Here is an 18,388-nt window from a genome sequence, read left to right as displayed (position 1 = left end):
ACTTAATAAAATTATGGGACTGAGAAAAAAAAAAAAAAAAGAAGCTAAAATTCCAGCAGACTGCTTGTAAGCACACAGACGATTGGGTGCTAATTTTTTTCTTTGTTCAAGTCTAAAAATATACTACCACTATTGCATACCTTTCCAAATTGAAATTCGGTATCCAAAAAAAAAAAAAAAAGATAAAAAAAATAAAAAGTCTACTTTTCTTTTCTCAAAATTATGCAGGGCACGTGGCTCATATGCTAAATCTAAAGCCTAAAAAAAAAAATCCTAGTGTTAGCATAAAACTACGTTTAAAAAAAAAAAAAAAAATCAAAAAAGGGAAAATATATATTTTTTTTTTGCAGAGAATAAAAACACAGATGAAGTGAAAGCTTTAACTGGTACACACTTTTAACACCTATATTTCAAGTTTGGAAACGCATATTTTCAAGCAGCCATACAAAAAGTATCCATGAAGAATGCATAATCTCTGGAAAAAATTATGTAAAACGTCCCTGCTACCAGTACGTATCTAAATACAAAACTCAACTACCGTATGGTTGCTTCTGAGTAGCGAGAGAAGTCCTTTTTGTTTTTTCTTTTTTTTTTCTTTTAAAACAGATAAAATTCAGTCCATAGGTGTGAATGGTATGATCGACAGTCTTTTTTAATTTTGTAGTTGTTTAGGATCCTTAAGCATGCAAGCCTCGTAGAAGGGAGGGGCCCGCAGGGGCACCAGGATGGGACTTTAGTCATCCAGTTTACGACAGAGCTGGGAAAGCCTCAGGGTCATCTACATCAGGGGCTGAGACGCTCGACTGAAACAGAGAGAAATGACGTTATATGTGACTGGGTCACAGGCATACACATTACAGCGAGATAAAATCTGCTCATTACACTCTCTATAAGCCAAAACAGAGCTGCTCGACGTAAGTGTCTCCCATTATAGAGGACATGGTGTTACGTGAATGGTTGCAGTGGGAAAGCTTTGCATCTGCCTCCCATTTCAAAATCAGCCATTTGCTGTAGGTGTCAGATCCAGGGCGATCAGCTGGATCTGGCGCAGCAGGAGGAGCGGAGCAGATTGATATATAGTTTTATGGGTAAAGATTCAGTATAACTTGTATTTCATTCATTTAAATTTCAGCTCCTTTTGGGTTTTGAAGTCCAGGAGGCGGCCCTGTAAGTGATTGACAGCCTTCCCTCTATAACTGCACATACAGACATAGCTGTCAGTCACTGATAGGACCGCCACTATATAATCAATCTGCTCAGCTCCTCCTGCTCTGTAAGGGTCCATTCACACGTCCGAATGAATGGGACCGCAAATTTGCAGAACGGGTACAGACCCTTTCATTTCAATGGGGCCGCAAAAGATGCGGAAAGCACACCGTGTGCTGACCACATTCGTAGTTCTGTTCTGCGGCCCAGCAAAAAAAGACAGAGCATGTCCTATTCTTGTCCGTGGCTGCATTTCTATTATAGTGCCGGCCAAGTGTGGTCTGCAAAATGAGGAAAGCACATAGCCGGTGGCCGTGTTTTGTGGATCCGCAATTTGCGGACGTGTGAATGGACCTTTACATGCTGCCTGCAGCTCAGACACCATGTTCTACATGACAGGTCCCTTTTAATACCAGATAGAGTTTACCAGTGAGACACTCGTTCTCAGCTTCAGCTCTTAATGCTGGCTCATAGAAAGGGGTCCTAAATTGGGGACCCTCCTACATAACATCTACATTAACCAACATGTTCTATTGGGCTTTAGAGCCAATAGTGAATGCAGGCAAGTATTATGCAGTTGGGGCAGTTCCTCAACTTTTAAACAACTACTGACAATTCCCAAGAGTACCAGGCACTCCAGCTTAAAGGGTTTCTATCACTTCATATGACATAATTAGCTGGCAGACACTAGCGATCTGCTAGTGTCTGCTCTGGCCAACCATCCTACTATAATCACTTGTGGGGCAGCGGTTTAGCTAAAAAACTAACTTTTTTAAATATGCTAATGAGCCTCTAGGTGCTATGTGGGCGTCATTAGCACCTAGAGGCTCCGTCTACCTTCATACACAGCCGCCGCCCACATAGCACCTAGAGGCTCATTAGCATATTTATAAAAGTTAGTTTTTTAGCAAAACCGCTGCCCCACAAGTGATTATAGTAGGATGGTTGGCCAGAGCAGACACTAGCAGATCGCTAGTGTCTGCCAGCTAATTATGTCATATGAAGTGATAGAAACCCTTTAATTTTTTTTTTGTAGTAAATAGAATCATAGACCATTACCTTGTCAGTTCTAATCCCACGACTGGGCCTTGTACCGCGTCCGCGGGTCCCTCTTCCACCACCACGCCCACGGCCAGGGCGTCCAAGGTCTCCAAAGTTGATCTCAAGTTGGGAAGTGATGTCATTTGCAGGCCTGCGGAAGTGATGATCCAAACCTTCAGATTCTGCATGAACCTGCAAAAACGAAAGAGGAGGAAAGGGTTTACTAAAGATAAATGCACCATAATGTTGGCTTAATTTGCACACAAAAAAATAAAATAAAGTTATCTTTAAGTATTCTAGACACCTTCTGGAAGCGTGGCTTAGTGGGAAATGGGTTTTGCAAATCAAGGCAACCAATAGGTGATATAAAGTTAGACAAGAGCGTCTGTAAATGCACCACATATTCTGATAATCTAGCATCAGTTTAAGCTATGATTGCAATGAATAATGCCAAGACCCTTGGTATGATGCATTTAGTGGTCTCCTACTAGAGCAGACGGGAGAGCATAGGGAGCGTTCAGTGCCGAGAGGACGTGGACAATGGACAACCCAGACGGCATGCAGCAATGTTAGAACTTCAGTTATGGCTTATGCAGCTAGTCGTATTAACATCAAACAGGTAGGCATTAACTGCACTCCCATCCCCTAGTGCTGTCAGCAGTTTTAAGGGTCAGAATGAATCCCTTTAAGGACTGCAATCCCAGTGTTGCCAGACACATTGCATAAAATCCGTATACTGACTGGCTGGAGATGTAAGCCCTGCGGGATAGTTTCTGTGCATATGTTACATAAGCAAAACAATTATAATCTACAAGAGACACATTGCATAACAGGCAGCCATTCCCACAAACAAGAGCGCGCCAGCCAATGCCACCGGCAACCAGTCCTCAGTTATTGGTTCACTTTTACAATCCTTGTGTTTACTTCTGCTCTTTCCTGGAACATTTCCTCAAAAACATCCATGACCAATCACCAAACCACACAAACCTCCCTGAATGCAGCCTCGTATATTGTACACGAGCTGCTCACCCTATATGCGATATACAGCATTTTCCATGGCACACTGAGCCAGGCAAGTGATGGGTAAAAAGAAAAGGAATTCCACTTTAATTCTGGACCGTGTACAGATGGACAGCTTTTTTTTTGGTCACATTAGTCAACCAGTTTGCTTCCTGTAAGTAGTTTCTCACCAATACATAAAACAGTCTATGCAGTCAGCAGTTGGACGCAAAACTGCAATGATTTCAGTTATTATTTCCCTTAAAGAAAAACCGTCAAGCCTTCAGATCCATCCGAAATTACTTCTGTAGAGGGATTACCCAAACCCGTCCCAACTGAGTATTTATACGTGTGTTCAAGTACAAAATAGGACAACCAAATAGATAATTGTCTAAATGGGAAAACAAAAAGCACTCATTTGCAAGTCCTACAATAATAATAAAAAAAATAATAGTACTTCTAACCAAGTATAGTCTGACACGGTTTGCAACAGGTGCGCCCTATGTTGCACCTGACGTCCCACAGACAGACTGGCGGAACACAACCTCTCAGGCGGCCGTCTGCACATGCTCATCTGAGACCGGAAGGCGACAGAATTAACGGCTCAACATGTGCGACCTACAAGACTGACAGCTGCATACATATAAACCTTAAAGGGTTGTTTCCATCTCAGACATAGATGGCATATTCTATCTCCAGAACAGGCCCCCTGGAGTGAAGGAGAGCGCACCCACCCTCCATTCGCCACTATGGGAGTTCTGAAAATAGTCTAGCGCTGGCTCTGCTATTTCCGGCAGTCCTATTATTGGCGAATGGACGGGTGGCTATGCATGCGCGATGCGCTCGACTCACTGCAATTGGACTTCCAAAGAGAGGCTAGTGTGCTCGCTCAACTATTTTCGCACCGTGCATGTGTGCTGTGCTCGCCTTCACTTTGGGAGTCCTGTTCTGGAGATAGAGGGTCCCAGAAGGAGGATCCACAGCTATACAACACTGACGGCATATCCTTGAGATATGCAATCCACGTCTGAGATGGGCAAACTGCTTTTAAAGTGAACCAGTCACCAGAACGGGAATATTGAGCCATTTACATCGCCACATCAGAACAAGATTAGTAACATAGTAGTAACATAGTACATAAGGCCGAAAAAAGACATTTGTCCATCCAGTTCGGCCTGTTATCCTGCAAGTTGATCCAGAGGAAGGCAAAAAAACCCTGTGAGGTAGAAGCCAATTTTCCTCACTTTAGGGGAATAAAAAATTCCTTCCCGACTCCAATCAGAATAACTCCCTGGATCAACGACCCCTCTCTAGTAGCCATAGCCTGTAATATTATTACACTCTAGAAATACATCCAGGCCCCTCTTAAATCCCTTTATTGTACTCACAATCACCACCTCCTCAGGCAGAGAGCTCCATAGTCTCACTGCTCTTACCGTAAAGAATCATTTTCTATGTTTGTGTACAAACCTTCTTTCCTCCAGAGGCAGAGGATGTCCCCTCGTCATAGTCACAGTCCTGGGGATAAATAGATGATGGGAGTGATCTCTGTACTGACCCCTGAAATATTTATACATAGTAATTAGATCTCCCCTCAGTCGTCTTTTTTCTAACGTCAATAACCCTAATTTTGATAATCTTTCAGGGTACTGTAGTTGCCCCATTCCAGTTATTACTTTAGTTGCCCTCCTCTGGACCCTCTCCAGCTCTGCTATGTCTGCCTTGTTCACTGGAGCCCAGAACTGTACACAGTCCTCCATGTGTGGTCTGACTAATGATTTGTAAAGTAGTAGGAATATGTTCTCATCACGGGCATCTATGCCCCTTTTGATGCAACCCATTATCTTATTGGCCTTGGCAACAGCTGCCTGACACTGGTTTTTGCAGCTTAGTTTGCCGTTTATTAAAATTCCTAGATCCTTTTCCATGTCATGTCCTTTTCCAAGATTCAGAAACTTTATTTCATTTCATTACCTAAAAAGTGTTTTTAAAAATCTACAAGGTTCTAGTGGAGTCAGTGGGGCATGTCGCTGCAATCGCACCCACCTTGCTGTGACAGCCTGCCCCTTCTATCCTGCACACTAGCATCTGGCCGCGCAAAGGAGCGCCTCTGCGTGAGATTTAGCACAGCCAGGTGTTGATGTGCAGAATAGAAGGAGCGGACCGTAACAGAGGCGGGCGGGATTGCTGGCATGACTTATGCTACTCGGCTCAGGCAGCTGCACGCCCCAGTGACTCCACTAGCACCATGTTCATGACGTAAGGTACTTTTTCAAAGTTGATTTTTAACACAAACACTTTTTAGGTAATTCAAGAAATCAAGTTTCTGACAGCGTGACAATGTGAAGAGCTCAATATGCTCGTTCTAGTGACAGGTTCCCTTTAAAGGTGTAGTCAGGATTTAGATCTCTCCAGAGGCAGTGCCACCAGCCCTTTCTAAGAAATCAGGATGAGCTGCAATATCAACCGGCCCATGGACAGGAATGGTGTCTGGCTAACAGATATAGTACGTTATCAGAATTACTATTTATGCTGCTCATGACTTTCAAGGTCAAATATCCAGAGACTCATTAGCTATAATGATAAAATGACCACTGCTGAATAAAACACCAGATTCCCAACAAGAGCCAGAGAAATATAGACCATTGGAAACAGCATCGGCTTCAACTTTAGTTCATTAGCAAACTCAACTAGTATCAAAAGTCATCCTCACTTAGTTACTCTGGTTGTACCAGCTGTGCATTGGTCGGTGGGGTCTGTGAGCAAATGCACGAGCAATGGGCTCCCTAGCATGCATGTGCCGTCTCTTTTTGGGCAGATCTGCTGGAAGCCCCGACTTCAAGGGAATTTCATTGGGCTCTACAATCCAGCTTACAGACTCCAAAGAAAACATCTAATGTTTGTTAAAACCTGAGTTTTGGGAACATGCACACATCTATATAGCACAGTGGCAATAGGCTCCCTATCCTCTAAACAACCAGTGGTCTTCCACACTGTACCTCCAAAGCATATAAGAGACCCCCTTATTGCATTAACAAACATCATGTGGCAACAGTGCAATTACCTCTTCGCTCTTAGACTTGTGGAGGACGAAGCCTTTCTTCCATTGGCCGTCAGCGCCTTCGTTTGGTTTCCGAATGTTGAACTCCACTTTTGCACGCTCTTTGTCTTGCATGGCCTTCCATTCATCCAGGGTCATTTCCTTGGGCCCCTCTTCCTTCACCTCTTCAGCCTCATTCTCCCTGAAAGGTTCATAACACTGGATCTTTTCTGACTATAGATACACATTAAGTGTCCTCTGACAACTGAAACCGGGCAACCCCCATGTGCCTATACTATACAGCTAAAGAATTGTGTCATGTGCAGCTATAGAACTTCATAAAAAGCTGAATTAGGTCACCTAAATATGAATGATAACTTCTTAATATATGAAAAACACACACACAAAAAAAAAAAAAAAAGTAAAAATATAGACAAAAAGGAAATAGATGAACCTTACATATAGTTTTCCTAAAAGATTATGCTAAATCATCCCAGCCTATAAAAAAAAAAAAACATCATCAATTATGAAAAAAATACATCTCTTTATGAAAATATTCTTACACCTCCCGGTACCCCTAGTGTGCAGGGAAATGCAGAAAGGACCCATTCAAGTGAGTGCAACTGTGCAAGGAAATAAGAAGAATGATATCAGCACTACAGCCCTTTCATTCTCTGGATCCAGGGTCCCAAAGGTCAGATCACCATTTATTATAAAGTGAAGGCATACCCCAGTGATCTCATCACTTGACAAGGCTTTTTTCACACTTGCGCCAGTTGTTCGAGCCACTGGGTCTGGCAGAGAATGGCAGGTAGCATCCCGATGTCTGCCGGACCCAATTATAGTCAATGCGTTGCGATGGAGAGGCGGCAATGCCAGCTCCAGAGAACTCCGGCAGGTTGTTCTCTACCGGGATAGCCTGCCAGAAGTGTGAAACTAGCCCAAGGTGAAAATACACCTTGGTCAGACTAGTAAGGTAAGAATTTATGCTTCACATACCAAGAAATTTGCATTAACACTCACTTGTTTTCAGAGTCGGCGGCGGGTTGTTCTTCGGTTTCGTGAGTCTCTTCGGTTGCGGTTGACTGGTCCAGTTCGCTGAAAACGATACGAGGAAAACACTGCTTTTTCTGATCTGCGGTTCAGTCATTACATAAATTCTGAGTGTTCCCAAGACGGCAGAGAATTATCCTGTTACTGGACCCATTCCCCTTTGAGGTGAAACTGTAAATTATATGCCACCATGCCTACAACAGTAAGGCCTCTTCCATGGGACCGTATATATTTTGCCGTCTGCAACAAACGTATCCGCAAAAAAAATACAGATGACGTCCGTGTCCATTCCGTATTTTGTGGAACGGAACAGCTGGCCCCCGATAGAACAGTCCTATCCTTGTCCGTAATGCGGACAATAATAGGACAGGTTCTATTTTTTTGTGGAATGGACATACAGAAACGAAATGCATACGGAATAACTTCTGTTTTTTTTGCTGACCCATTGAAGTGAATGTTTCCACATACGGTCCGCAAAAAAAAAAACAAAAAAAAACGGAATGGACACGGAAAGAAAATACGTTAGTGTGCATGAGCCCTAAGACTGGTTTCATCATAAGCATTTAAGGTCAGATACACCTATATATTAGGGCGCTGTTTACGCAAGTCTCTAATATAGACGTCCAGGTAACTTACACTTTAAACAGGACAGATTTAAGCACAGCCCTTTTAACTCTTGTTTTCCTAATCATAGGTATGAAATGCCACAATGTACTAAGAATCCACTGCCGGGTTGTTTATAGGGAAATCCTAGCTGACGAATCAGTCGTACAGACTGACCACCCTAACCTGGGTCACCAATCCCTAATAACTAAGTATTCAAAAAATAAAGGGACCCAGGTGAATCACGTTAACAGAAGAGGGGCTGGGGGCTCTTTAACAGTGCGAAGTGTCACTGTCCTCCTGGTGCTGTGCAGTTAAAGGGGTATTCCGGTTAGATTAAAGGGGTTCTGCACTTTCATTTAACTGATGATCTATCCTCTGGATAGATCAGCTTCTGATCGGCAGGGATCAGACACCCAGGACCCCCGCCGATCAGCTGTTTGAGAAGGCAGCGGCGCTCCAGCAGCGCCGAGGCCTTCACACTGTTTACCGCCGGCCCACTGACGTCACGACTAGTATCAACTAGTGTGGGTGGGGCTAAGCTCCATTCAAGTGAACAGAGCTTAGCCCCGCCCACGCTAGTTGATACTAGTCGTGACGTCAGTGGGCCGGCGGTAAACAGTGAGAAGGCCGCGGCGCTGCCTTCTCAAACAGCTGATCAGCGGGGGTCCCGGGTGTCTGATCCCCGCCGATCAGAAGCTGATGATCTATCCAAATCATGAAAGTGCAGAACCCCTTTAAGTTATCCCCTATCCACAGGATAAGAGGTAACTATTAGATTAATGGGGGGGGGGGGGGGTCCTACCACCCCACTGATCACAGGAACGAGGGGGCCCCGTACCACAAGCAGGGCCCCTTACATGAACGGAGTGGCCAGTCACACATACGCGTGGCCACTCCATTAATTTCTACTGGAGTTAGGGAGATAGCTGAGCTATCCTACAGAAATGAATGGAGCAGCCACACGGGTGCCCGACCAGCCGCTCCAGTCATTTCAGGGGGCTGCAGGGGGTATTGATTGGCGGTGGTGGGTCAGGGAGATGGCGGATAACAATGTAACTGGAATACTCCTTAAAAAAAAGAAACTCTTCTTTGTAGCAGTCACGGGAGTCTTTGCTATCATACTCCATTAATGTGCAAGAAACAGCATATTGCTAGGATGTTCCATCATTTGCTTAGACTGGAAATGCCCCTCAAAAGGAGTTGTCCAGCTTTGGCAGCCCCCCCCCCCCCCCCCAGTACATGACCCAGTAACATGTGGACCAAAAGAGTCAGAACCTAGTGGCAAGGAGCAGATAAGTACGCTTCCTCTGGAGGTCTGTCAAACGTCTGTGGGGGAGGGGCACAGCCACAAAGGAGGACAACTCCTTTAAGCTGGTATGTTCTTAGTGCAAACCAAAAATGTGTCTTGTATACAACAAGCATTCATCCAAGGATTGCAGACACAGATTCACTGCAAAATCTATATGCAACCTGTACAGAATTTGCTGTGGATTTAACCCACCGCAAAGGGTGAAACCTGCAGCATAAACTGCCTGACCCAATGGACGCAGGAGACAAACCAAGCGACATGCAACCTACTGCAGTCTTAACATGTTGTCTACAGCTAGCAAACCACAAGCTTCAATGGGGGAGGGGAGAGGGGGGGGCTTATCAAGGAAGGTACAGTGCTCACTGAGCCCTTATCAATGTTACACTGCACAGAGCTCAGGATGAAGACCGTACAGACCTGCAGATAACAAAATGTAACTGGACACTCAATGTGTTGAATGTCGCATTTAATGCTGCTACATCCACACATAATAAATGTGTCAGCGGCACAAACAGAAGGTGCTTAAGGGCTCTTTCACACTTGCGTTCTTGTCTTCCGGCATAGAGTTCCGTCGTCGGGGCTCTATGCCGGAAGAACCCTGATCAGTTTTATCCTAATGCATTCTGAATGGAGAGAAATCTGTTCAGGATGCATCAGGATGTCTTCAGTTCCGGACCGGAACGTTTTTTGGCCAGAGAAAATACTGCAGCATGCTGCGCTTTTTGCTGCGGCCAAAAATCCTGAACACTTGCCGCAAGGCCGGATCCGGAATTAATGCCCATTGAAAGGCATTAATCCGGATCTGGCCTTAAGCTAAACGTCGTTTCGGCGCATTGCCGGATCCGACGTTTAGCTTTTTCTGAATGGTTACCATGGCAGCCATGGTAAAGTGTAGTGGGGAGCAGTGTACTTACCGTCCGTGCGGCTCCCCGGGCGCTCCAGAGTGACGTCAGGGCACCCTGCGCGCATGGGTGACGTGATCGCATGGATCACGTCATCCATGCGCATGGGGCGCCCTGACATCATTCTGGAGCGCCCTGGGAGCCGCACGGACTGTAAGTATACTGCTCCCCGCTCCTACTATGGCAACCAGGACTTTAATAGCGTCCTGGCTGCCATAGTAACACTGAACGCATTTTGAAGACTGTTCCGTCTTCAAATGCTTTCAGTTCACTTGCGTTTTTACGGATCCGGCGTGTAATTCCGGCAAATGGAGTGCACGACGGATCCGGACAACGCAAGTGTGAAAGAGCCCTAAAAGGGTTTCTGGGATTTTGAAACTGATGGCCTATCCTCAGCATAGGTCATTAATATGAGATTGGAGGGGGTCTGACTCCCAGCACCCCCACCGATCAGCTCTATGAGTGCTTACGCCTCTTCCTCGGTCATGTGAAGTCATGTTGATCAGTCACATAGCTTAGGCGCATCTCAGTCCTCTTTAATAGCACAGCCGCTATACAATGGATGACGCTGTGCTGAGTAAGCTGCGAGGAGACTGCGGTGCTCACTAGAGCTCTGGTGGGCGCTGTGACTGACCCCCGCCGACCTCATATTGATGACCTATCCTGAGAATAGGCAATCAATATTAAAATCCTGGAGAACCCCTTTAACATACCTTCAGCACTGACTACTACATATATAAACCACATTAACACTTAGACCACCATCCCTTCACCTCATTCTTAGCAAACACGTTTTCATGAACCAACCAACCTCAGTTCATCCTTTACAGTTCCCCAGTTGTGGGATCCGCTGCCGCCCCTCTTGTCCTCATGCTTCGGGCCACTGAAATGTGAAGGACTAACCAAAATGAGTTATATCGTCAGTGGTGACGAAAGTTAAGTGGGGAAACACAATAATCAACAAAAGGAAAAGCAAAAGGCAACTTACGCTCGGTCGCTGCCACTGTGCCTGTCAAATTCACGTTTGCCACGGGAGTCAAAGCCATCGCCCCTGCCAATACCACGTCCACGTGCTCGTCCACCTCTGCCTGGGCCGCCGCGACCACGAGGTGGCCTTTCGCCAAGGGGCCTGCAGTTCACAATGGAGAACAGGCTGTTTACACAAGTTTTTATGCTCGAAATCAATAGGCCCCAAGTTGTACATAACCAAGTAGTCTATACCCACCAGATAAGATGTAGAGCTAGCATCGGCAGAGTCTATCAAGTGTAAAAATACAAATACGCATCCCGATGGATGGACAATGAGCAGAGCACATTTACCTCCATAGTAAAGCTCCTGTAACAAGAAAATGTAGTTTACCGTGCAAAATGCATTTACCTGTCCACAGAGAATTCCCCTGCTTCACCCTTTTCTTCAGCTGGTTTGTCAAAGCGGCGTTCACGAGGTGGCCGCCTCTCGACGGGTCTTCTGTCGGTAGGTTTCCCTTCACCCTGTGGGGCCTGTGAAGGCGGCTGCTGCTGTTGCTGCGGTGGTGGTGGTGGCGGCTGCTGCTGTTGCTGGTCGGGCCTCCTGCCAACTCTTCTGATCCCTGTCACATACAAAGACTAAACGTGAACAAGTTGTCACTGGCACAGGGGCTGACAGCCAGGCCACACAAAAAAAGACTAAGGGCAATGAAAAGTGAGTCATGGGGGCAAAGGAAGCCACACACTAGTGCGCCAATTCCCGACTAAGTTCTGTTCACATCAAGCCCTGCGTTTAGTTCATACAACAGATAAGGCTCCCAAGTGTGTACACCAGACACATCCATAGGGCTCCATTCACACAATAGCGCAAAAGAATGTCCTTTGGAACTCCATGGGGCCAGTATACACCGGAAAGCCCAAATAATCACAAGAACGGGAGGCCCTCAAACTTCCCCAAACGAATAGAGCAACTGCCACTCCACAGCGCTATGGGGTGGCTGAAGAGCATCTGCGTACAGCTCCCACCAGTCGTCCATCCATTCACTCAGCCTAGGAGAACGAGGGTCCCCGCTCCCGACCACTGATCAGATACTCATCACCTATACAGCAGGGACGAACCCTTTAAAGGGCATCTGTCAGCAGTTCTGTACCCATGACACTGGCTGACCTGTTACATGTGTGCTTGGTAGCTGAAGGCATCTGTGTTGGTCCCATGTCCATATGTGCCAGCATTGCTGAGAAAAATTATGTTTTAATACATGCAAATGAGCCTCTAGGAGCAACGGGGGCGTTACCATTACACCAAGAGGCTCTGCCATCTCTGCAACTGCCGCGCCCTCTTTGACAGGACCAGGCAGTGAAATCATGATCACACCTGCCTGACCCTGTCAAAGTGCAGAGAAAGCAGAGCCTCTAGGTGTAATGGTAACGCCCCCGTTGCTCCTAGAGCCTCATTTGCATAAAAATATATATATCTTAGGCTACTTTCACCCTGGCGTTTTGGGTTTCTGTTTGGGAGATCCGTTCAGGGCTCTCACAAGCGGTCCAAAACGGATCAGTTTTGCCCTTAAAGGGTTTTTCTCATCTCAGACAATGGGGGCATATCGCTAGGATATGCCCCCATTGTCTTATAGGTGCGGGTCCCACACCTATATCGAGAAAGGAGCCCCGAAAGTGAAGGAAAGCGCACTGCACCGCGGCACGCTCCCATTCACTTCTATGGGAGAGGCGGGGATTAGCGCTTGGTGGTGGACGGACCCCGGGAACTCTCGATATAGGTGCGGGTCCCAGACAATGGGGGCATATTCTAGCCGTCTAAGATGGGAATAACCCTTTAAAGCATTCTGAATGGATAAGGATCCTCTCACAATGCATCAGTTTTCCTCCGTTCCGCTCTGGAGGCTGCTTGCAGCGTTTTGGTGTCCGTCTGACGGAACTGAGCCAAACGGATCCGTCCTGGCACACAATGCAAGTCAATGGGGACGGATCAGTTTTCTGACAATAGAAAACGGATCAGTCCTCTATTGAATTTCAATGGTGTTCAAGATGGATCCGTCATGGCTATGTTACAGATAATACAAACGGATCCGTTCTGAACGGATGCAGTCGATTGTATTACCTGAACGGATCCGTCTGTGCAGATCCATGACTGATCCGCACCAAACGCGAGTGTGAAAGTAGCCTTAGCAACGCGGGCAGGGAGCAACACAGTTGCAGAGCGCACATGTAACAGTTTGTCCTGTTTCATAGGTACAAGTCTGCTGACAGATTCCCTCTGCACCTAAAGGGACCATTATAAGAATATTTCAGGGTATTTCTTGGCATGGAGACATGAAACTATGCCATATGCAGTCTTAACCTTTGCAATAAAGCCATGTTCCTGCACTGGCCGGGGTGCAAATATTAATGATAACTTTATATGGCGTTCCACCCCCTCCCCCTACCCGACCTCACAGGGTGTGCACATGTTTAGGTGTAGAATTACAAGCTGCTTTCAGCTAAACACAACCTTACTACAGTTACAGAGGTATCTGGACAGAATAAGGTCACCAGCGCGCTGCAAGGCCTTCTGGTTAAGCAGCCGCCCATGATTGACAGCACGTTCTGGGCCTGAGAATAGCCGCCCGATGCGGCTCCTGCTGAACTGGCTCCGACAACAGCTGCTGAAGCCTGTAAAGTGCTGCAGAAGGAGGCTGCCATGCCAAGCCAATTATAACTTGGGAGCAGGTCCCACATGTAGTAGGACTCATCGGCTGAGGGTGTAATGCAGGCGGCTTAATTATTACCTTAAAAGAAAAAATTATATTTGGGCGCGGTCAGAAGTGTCGGCCTGTGCCCCAGACGCTGCCGAGAGGTGAACAATGGCTTCCACACCCAGCAACCGTGACAGGGGCTCCTAACATCATACAGACTCTGAGAAAGCCTGAACGTCACGTGCAAGACCTGCGCTTCGTGCAGACGTCGCCTGCCTGTAGCGCTAACCTGCAGCACTACTGCTGCCCCTCCGGGTGCTCAGAGGCGCCTGTGGTATTGTAGTAACGTTGCTGCTTAGCTTAATAGGAACGCGGCAAGGCGTCTTTTCTGCAGCCTGAACCTTACAAGCTGGGCGTCCGCGCAAAACCCGCAAACCAACTTCTGTTGCCGGGAAGGCGCTACACAACAACATTAGGGCCCATGGATTAAAAACCCTGCACAATCCAAAGATGACCGCGGCATTAGGCAATGGAAAAAATAACTGAAGCTAAAAACGCAGAGAGGTTGCATCTCCCCACCCCCGGGATCTGAGCAGACGAGCTTCTGAACTGGGGGCACCCCTACACCCCACCCAACTAGGAGCTTTGGATCTTCTGGTCTTGGTGCAACCTTTGCAAAATTTCAGTGCACAGAATCAAAAACGCGTTGCCACACACAGCAGATTACCAGGGAACAAAGCATCCAAACCCATGTGATCAGCTGATGGCCGGGGAGGAGGGGTGGTCGTCCAGGTGGGACAACGTGCACCCGGTAAAAGAGCTCTCGCGCTAGAGGGCTCTGCCAGACGGTCGCAGTCATTAGCAGAGGCCGCAGGTAACCTTCGGACCGAGCACTGGTTAGGACCGGTAGGGTCCCCCAGGGCCGGGAACCCCCGCTACTCTGGTGAAGGACGCCCAACCTCCCGGCACTGGGGCGCTCACAAGTCCTTCCAATGAACTGGCCGATAGACAAAGCCCTAACGTCTATATTGGGAACCCCCTTTGAACGATGCCCAATAGTAAAACATTAAGCCAAACTATGGAGGTCACATGGGGTTCCCCAGTCACATGACAGCGCCCAAAACACAGAATCAGTTGCACCGGACGGCTGTCATTCTGCAAACCAGCCTCAAAACTCAGCGCCGGGCAGTGACATGCAGGGTTGTTTTTTATTTTTCAGGGTGGGGGAGGGGGGAAGAAGGGCACAAGACATTTGTTGAAAAATAAGGAAAAAGTTGCAAAGTAACTTTTTTTTTTTTTAAACAAGGAAGGGGGGGGGGAGACTATGTACAATGTCTCCAGTTAACCACTCCCCCCCCACGATCTGCTACAATGTAACCACCGCTCAGCCCCACGTGACGCCTCAGCACCCTCCCCCCCCCCCCTTTGGTGATCCCCCACATTTCCCAAACCCCCGTGGGTGATCCCCCAATTTCAGCCCCCCAGCACGTGCTCCCGATCATGTTGTGACACCGCTCAGCCTCCACCCCACCCCCCCCCCTTCTCCGCGGAACCACGTGGTGAGCGGCCATCTCCCGCCATCCTCCGGGTGACAGCAGCACGTGCAGGCCGAAGGACAGGCTCGGTAACGGCCGCAGTGAGGCCCACCCCGTGTGTGAACGGTCCCCTGTAGCAGAGTCGGCCGGGACACAAGGGAGGCGGGGGAGGCTGTTGCAGCAGAGGGCACCGCCGAACCCCTTTAATTTGCTATTGCGCCCCAAAAGGCAGAGGCGGCCTGCGGCTACAGCCTGCCCGCCGGGCCCTCCGCACGTGCGCCACGGCCCCAGGGGCGCGTACACCCGACTTCCGCGGCCTAGCCCCTCGCCCGGGGGGCCCCTGCCTCACCTTCCTTCTTCAGGGGCACCGGCTGCGGCGCCTCGTCCTTCTTGTCGGGCAGAGGGTTCCTGCGGTCCTTCTGAGACTCCTTCTTGGGCTGCTTGGCGGCCTGGGCGGCGTTCTTGACTGAGCCCTGGCCCGGTGCCCCCGCTCCCTCCTTCTTCTTGTTCTCGGCCGCCTTCAGCACCTCGAAGGGGTCGGATTCGTCATCAAATAGCTGGTCGAAACGGTTAGTGACGACGCAGCCGAAGCCTTCCTGCAAATGCCCGGGCATGATGGCCCCTAGAGAGGTGGATGTCCTCCGATTCTACGAGGCCTGGAGCGCGGAGCTCGCTTGCTAGTGAAGCCAAAAGATGGCTGGGAAAGAGGCTGGCTTCTCTTCCGGCGCGGTAGACATCCGGGACCTCGGGGCCAGGGGCTGCATGGGAGTTGTAGTCCGGCCGGTAGTGGCTGGGAATCAGAGGGAGGAGCGCGCTGGACTACAAGTCCCGGCCTGCATTGCGCGCCTGTATTGTCCAGGCCCCGCTCTCCGTGTGTTGCGCTTTCTGACAGAAAACACACACAACACACGCGTTAGTGACAGTGATAGGGAGGCGTCATTAGCGGCTTCCCTCACATAAATTACCTCAGCTGACAGGGGGGGAAAGTATTCCCTCAGGGAAGGGACAAGGTCAAATAAAGTGGTCACCCAACCCTCCCCCATGTTGTGTTCACCTCTGGAAATGTCCCGACGTGACGCAAAGTCTGACATAAAAACGCCAGCTCCATACTGTCAGCTGCCTTGGGGTATTTGGTTCTGCTAGGGGGTATTTATAGTATTGCGGGCCCCGCCACAACGTGGGGCCACTTTAACTTTTATTTTTCAAGGGGCGCCCCTTAACAACCATTTTCACTTGGCCGTTTGTAAGGCTCTCGCTATGTGGGGATTTTTGACACCGCACTGTAGCTAATGGAAGTCAATGGGGTCAGGCCGCAATTCGCAAGACAGTCGCAACATGACCCCCATTGACTTTCATAATATAACCCATAGAGGTCTTTAAAAAAAACAAAAAAAAAAAACGGATTCTGCATCTTTTTTTTTTTTTTTCAGCACTCCAAAAATTCCGTGTGAGAATACCCATATGCTGCTCAGGTTAAGGGCTCATGCACACAAGCGTGTGTGCCCTGTGCCCATGCTGTGGGTTGCAAATAGCATTCCGCAATGCACGGGCACCGTCCGTGTGTACACCATTTGTGGATGCAAACCCATTTAAGTCAATCCGCACTGCAAAAAATAAAATGGAACATGTCCAATTTTTTTTGCGGTGCGGAGGCATGGACCGAAATCCCACGGAAGCACTACAAAGCACTTCCGTGGGATTTCAGGCTGTGCCTCCGCACCGCAAAAAAATGGAACAGGTCCTATTTTTTTTTTTTTTTACGGTGTGGACCGTCTCTTGCAGATTGTGAACCCATTCGAGTCAATGGGTCCGCATTCACAAATGGCGTACACATGGACCGTGCCTCCGCTCCCCTAAGTATCTTGAGGATTGCAGACCCATTCAAGTTAATAGGGCCGTTTTCCTTCTGCAGTGCGGGCACACACTGTGTATGAGCTCTAAAGGGAATGTGCTATAACTGCGATGGCTAACCTCCGGCTGTGGTAAAACTATGACTCCCAAGATGCTCCCTTGCTTGGCTGTTCTCAGAACTCCATAGAAATGAAGGAGCATACTGGGAGTCGTAGTTTCACCACAGCTGGAGTGCCGGAGGTTAGCCATCCCTGTGCTATAGGAAAATGACTAAGACCTGGTTCACACAGCAGCTTTTGTCCTCAGATTTTTTACATCGATTTCAAGCCAAAATTCATCCACACCTTAACAACTTAGTATTTAGACCATATTTTTATGTTAAACATATTTTTTTTAAAGAATTTTTGGTGATGTTTAATTTTCCATGCCACTGTAATTATTTATATAGTGGGGTTTTCTCTGGTAGATAGGGTAAGCGGTCGCAGTACAGCAAAAGACAGGTTCTTAAGGCAAATGCACAAAACAATGCGTTACTTTGCAGTCTTGGTGTTACTTCACACAAATTGGAAAGTTCATATAAGACAAGTCACCTTGATGTCAGTTCTGACTCCAGCAGTCCACGGCAGGCTTTAGGGGGCCCATGGGTCTCAGCCCGCCAACCTGGCACCAAGCCTCAGTCCCAACACATAGATCCTTCTGCTGAGCCCAGCTGCCTATTTAAGGACAGCCAGGTGCTGCCAAAAACCTGGACCGGCAATGAAATTCGGTCCGGTATTTGACCTCACCTGGCTGCAAATCAACCCAGCAGCACACGCTGGGAGGAAAATACCTGTTTTCACAAACCATTTCCCTCAATGTGTCGCATCCCCCCCCCTCCCCCTCTGTTTAACCCTGAGGGGGTGAACACTTACCAGACAATGTACTCGGGACAGGGCATCCGCGTTTCCCTGCAACCGGCCTGCCCTGTGTTCCACTGTAAATGAAAAGTTCTGTAGGGAAAGGAACCATCTGGTGACCCGGGCATTTCTGTCCTTTGCCTGGCTCATCCATTTGAGAGGGGAGTGGTCGGTCACCAGGCAAAATTTTCTCCCCAACAAATAACGGAGCAACTCGAGTGCCCACTTCATGGCCAGGCACTCACTCTCCACTATACTGTACCTGGTCTTGGCTGGGATGAGCTTACGGCT

At 48.0% G+C, this 18,388-nt stretch overlaps 1 protein-coding gene across 2 annotated transcripts; it reads right to left on the bottom strand.

Annotated features, from left to right (window-relative positions):
- Positions 1-366: 366 nt before the first annotated feature.
- On the bottom strand, positions 367-16,077 carry SERBP1 (SERPINE1 mRNA binding protein 1). Of its 2 annotated transcripts, none has more exons than XM_040407792.1 (8): positions 15,700-16,077; positions 11,535-11,745; positions 11,145-11,285; positions 10,968-11,054; positions 7,310-7,384; positions 6,311-6,488; positions 2,266-2,439; positions 367-803 (listed from the first exon to the last, which is right to left on the bottom strand). In XM_040407792.1, the coding sequence occupies exons 1-8, from the start codon at positions 15,962-15,964 to the stop codon at positions 747-749; spliced, it is 1,188 nt and encodes a 395-aa protein (XP_040263726.1). In that variant the 5' UTR covers positions 15,965-16,077; the 3' UTR covers positions 367-746. The 2 variants fall into 2 exon arrangements, with proteins under 2 accessions (XP_040263726.1, XP_040263727.1); XM_040407793.1 differs by having other exon boundaries at positions 10,968-11,039.
- Between the last annotated feature and the right edge of the window lie 2,311 nt (positions 16,078-18,388).

Source organism: Bufo bufo, chromosome 9, assembly GCF_905171765.1.
Source record: "Bufo bufo chromosome 9, aBufBuf1.1, whole genome shotgun sequence".
Classification (NCBI taxonomy): Eukaryota; Metazoa; Chordata; class Amphibia; order Anura; family Bufonidae; genus Bufo; species Bufo bufo.
This window is presented reverse-complemented; position numbering and strand designations above follow the sequence as displayed.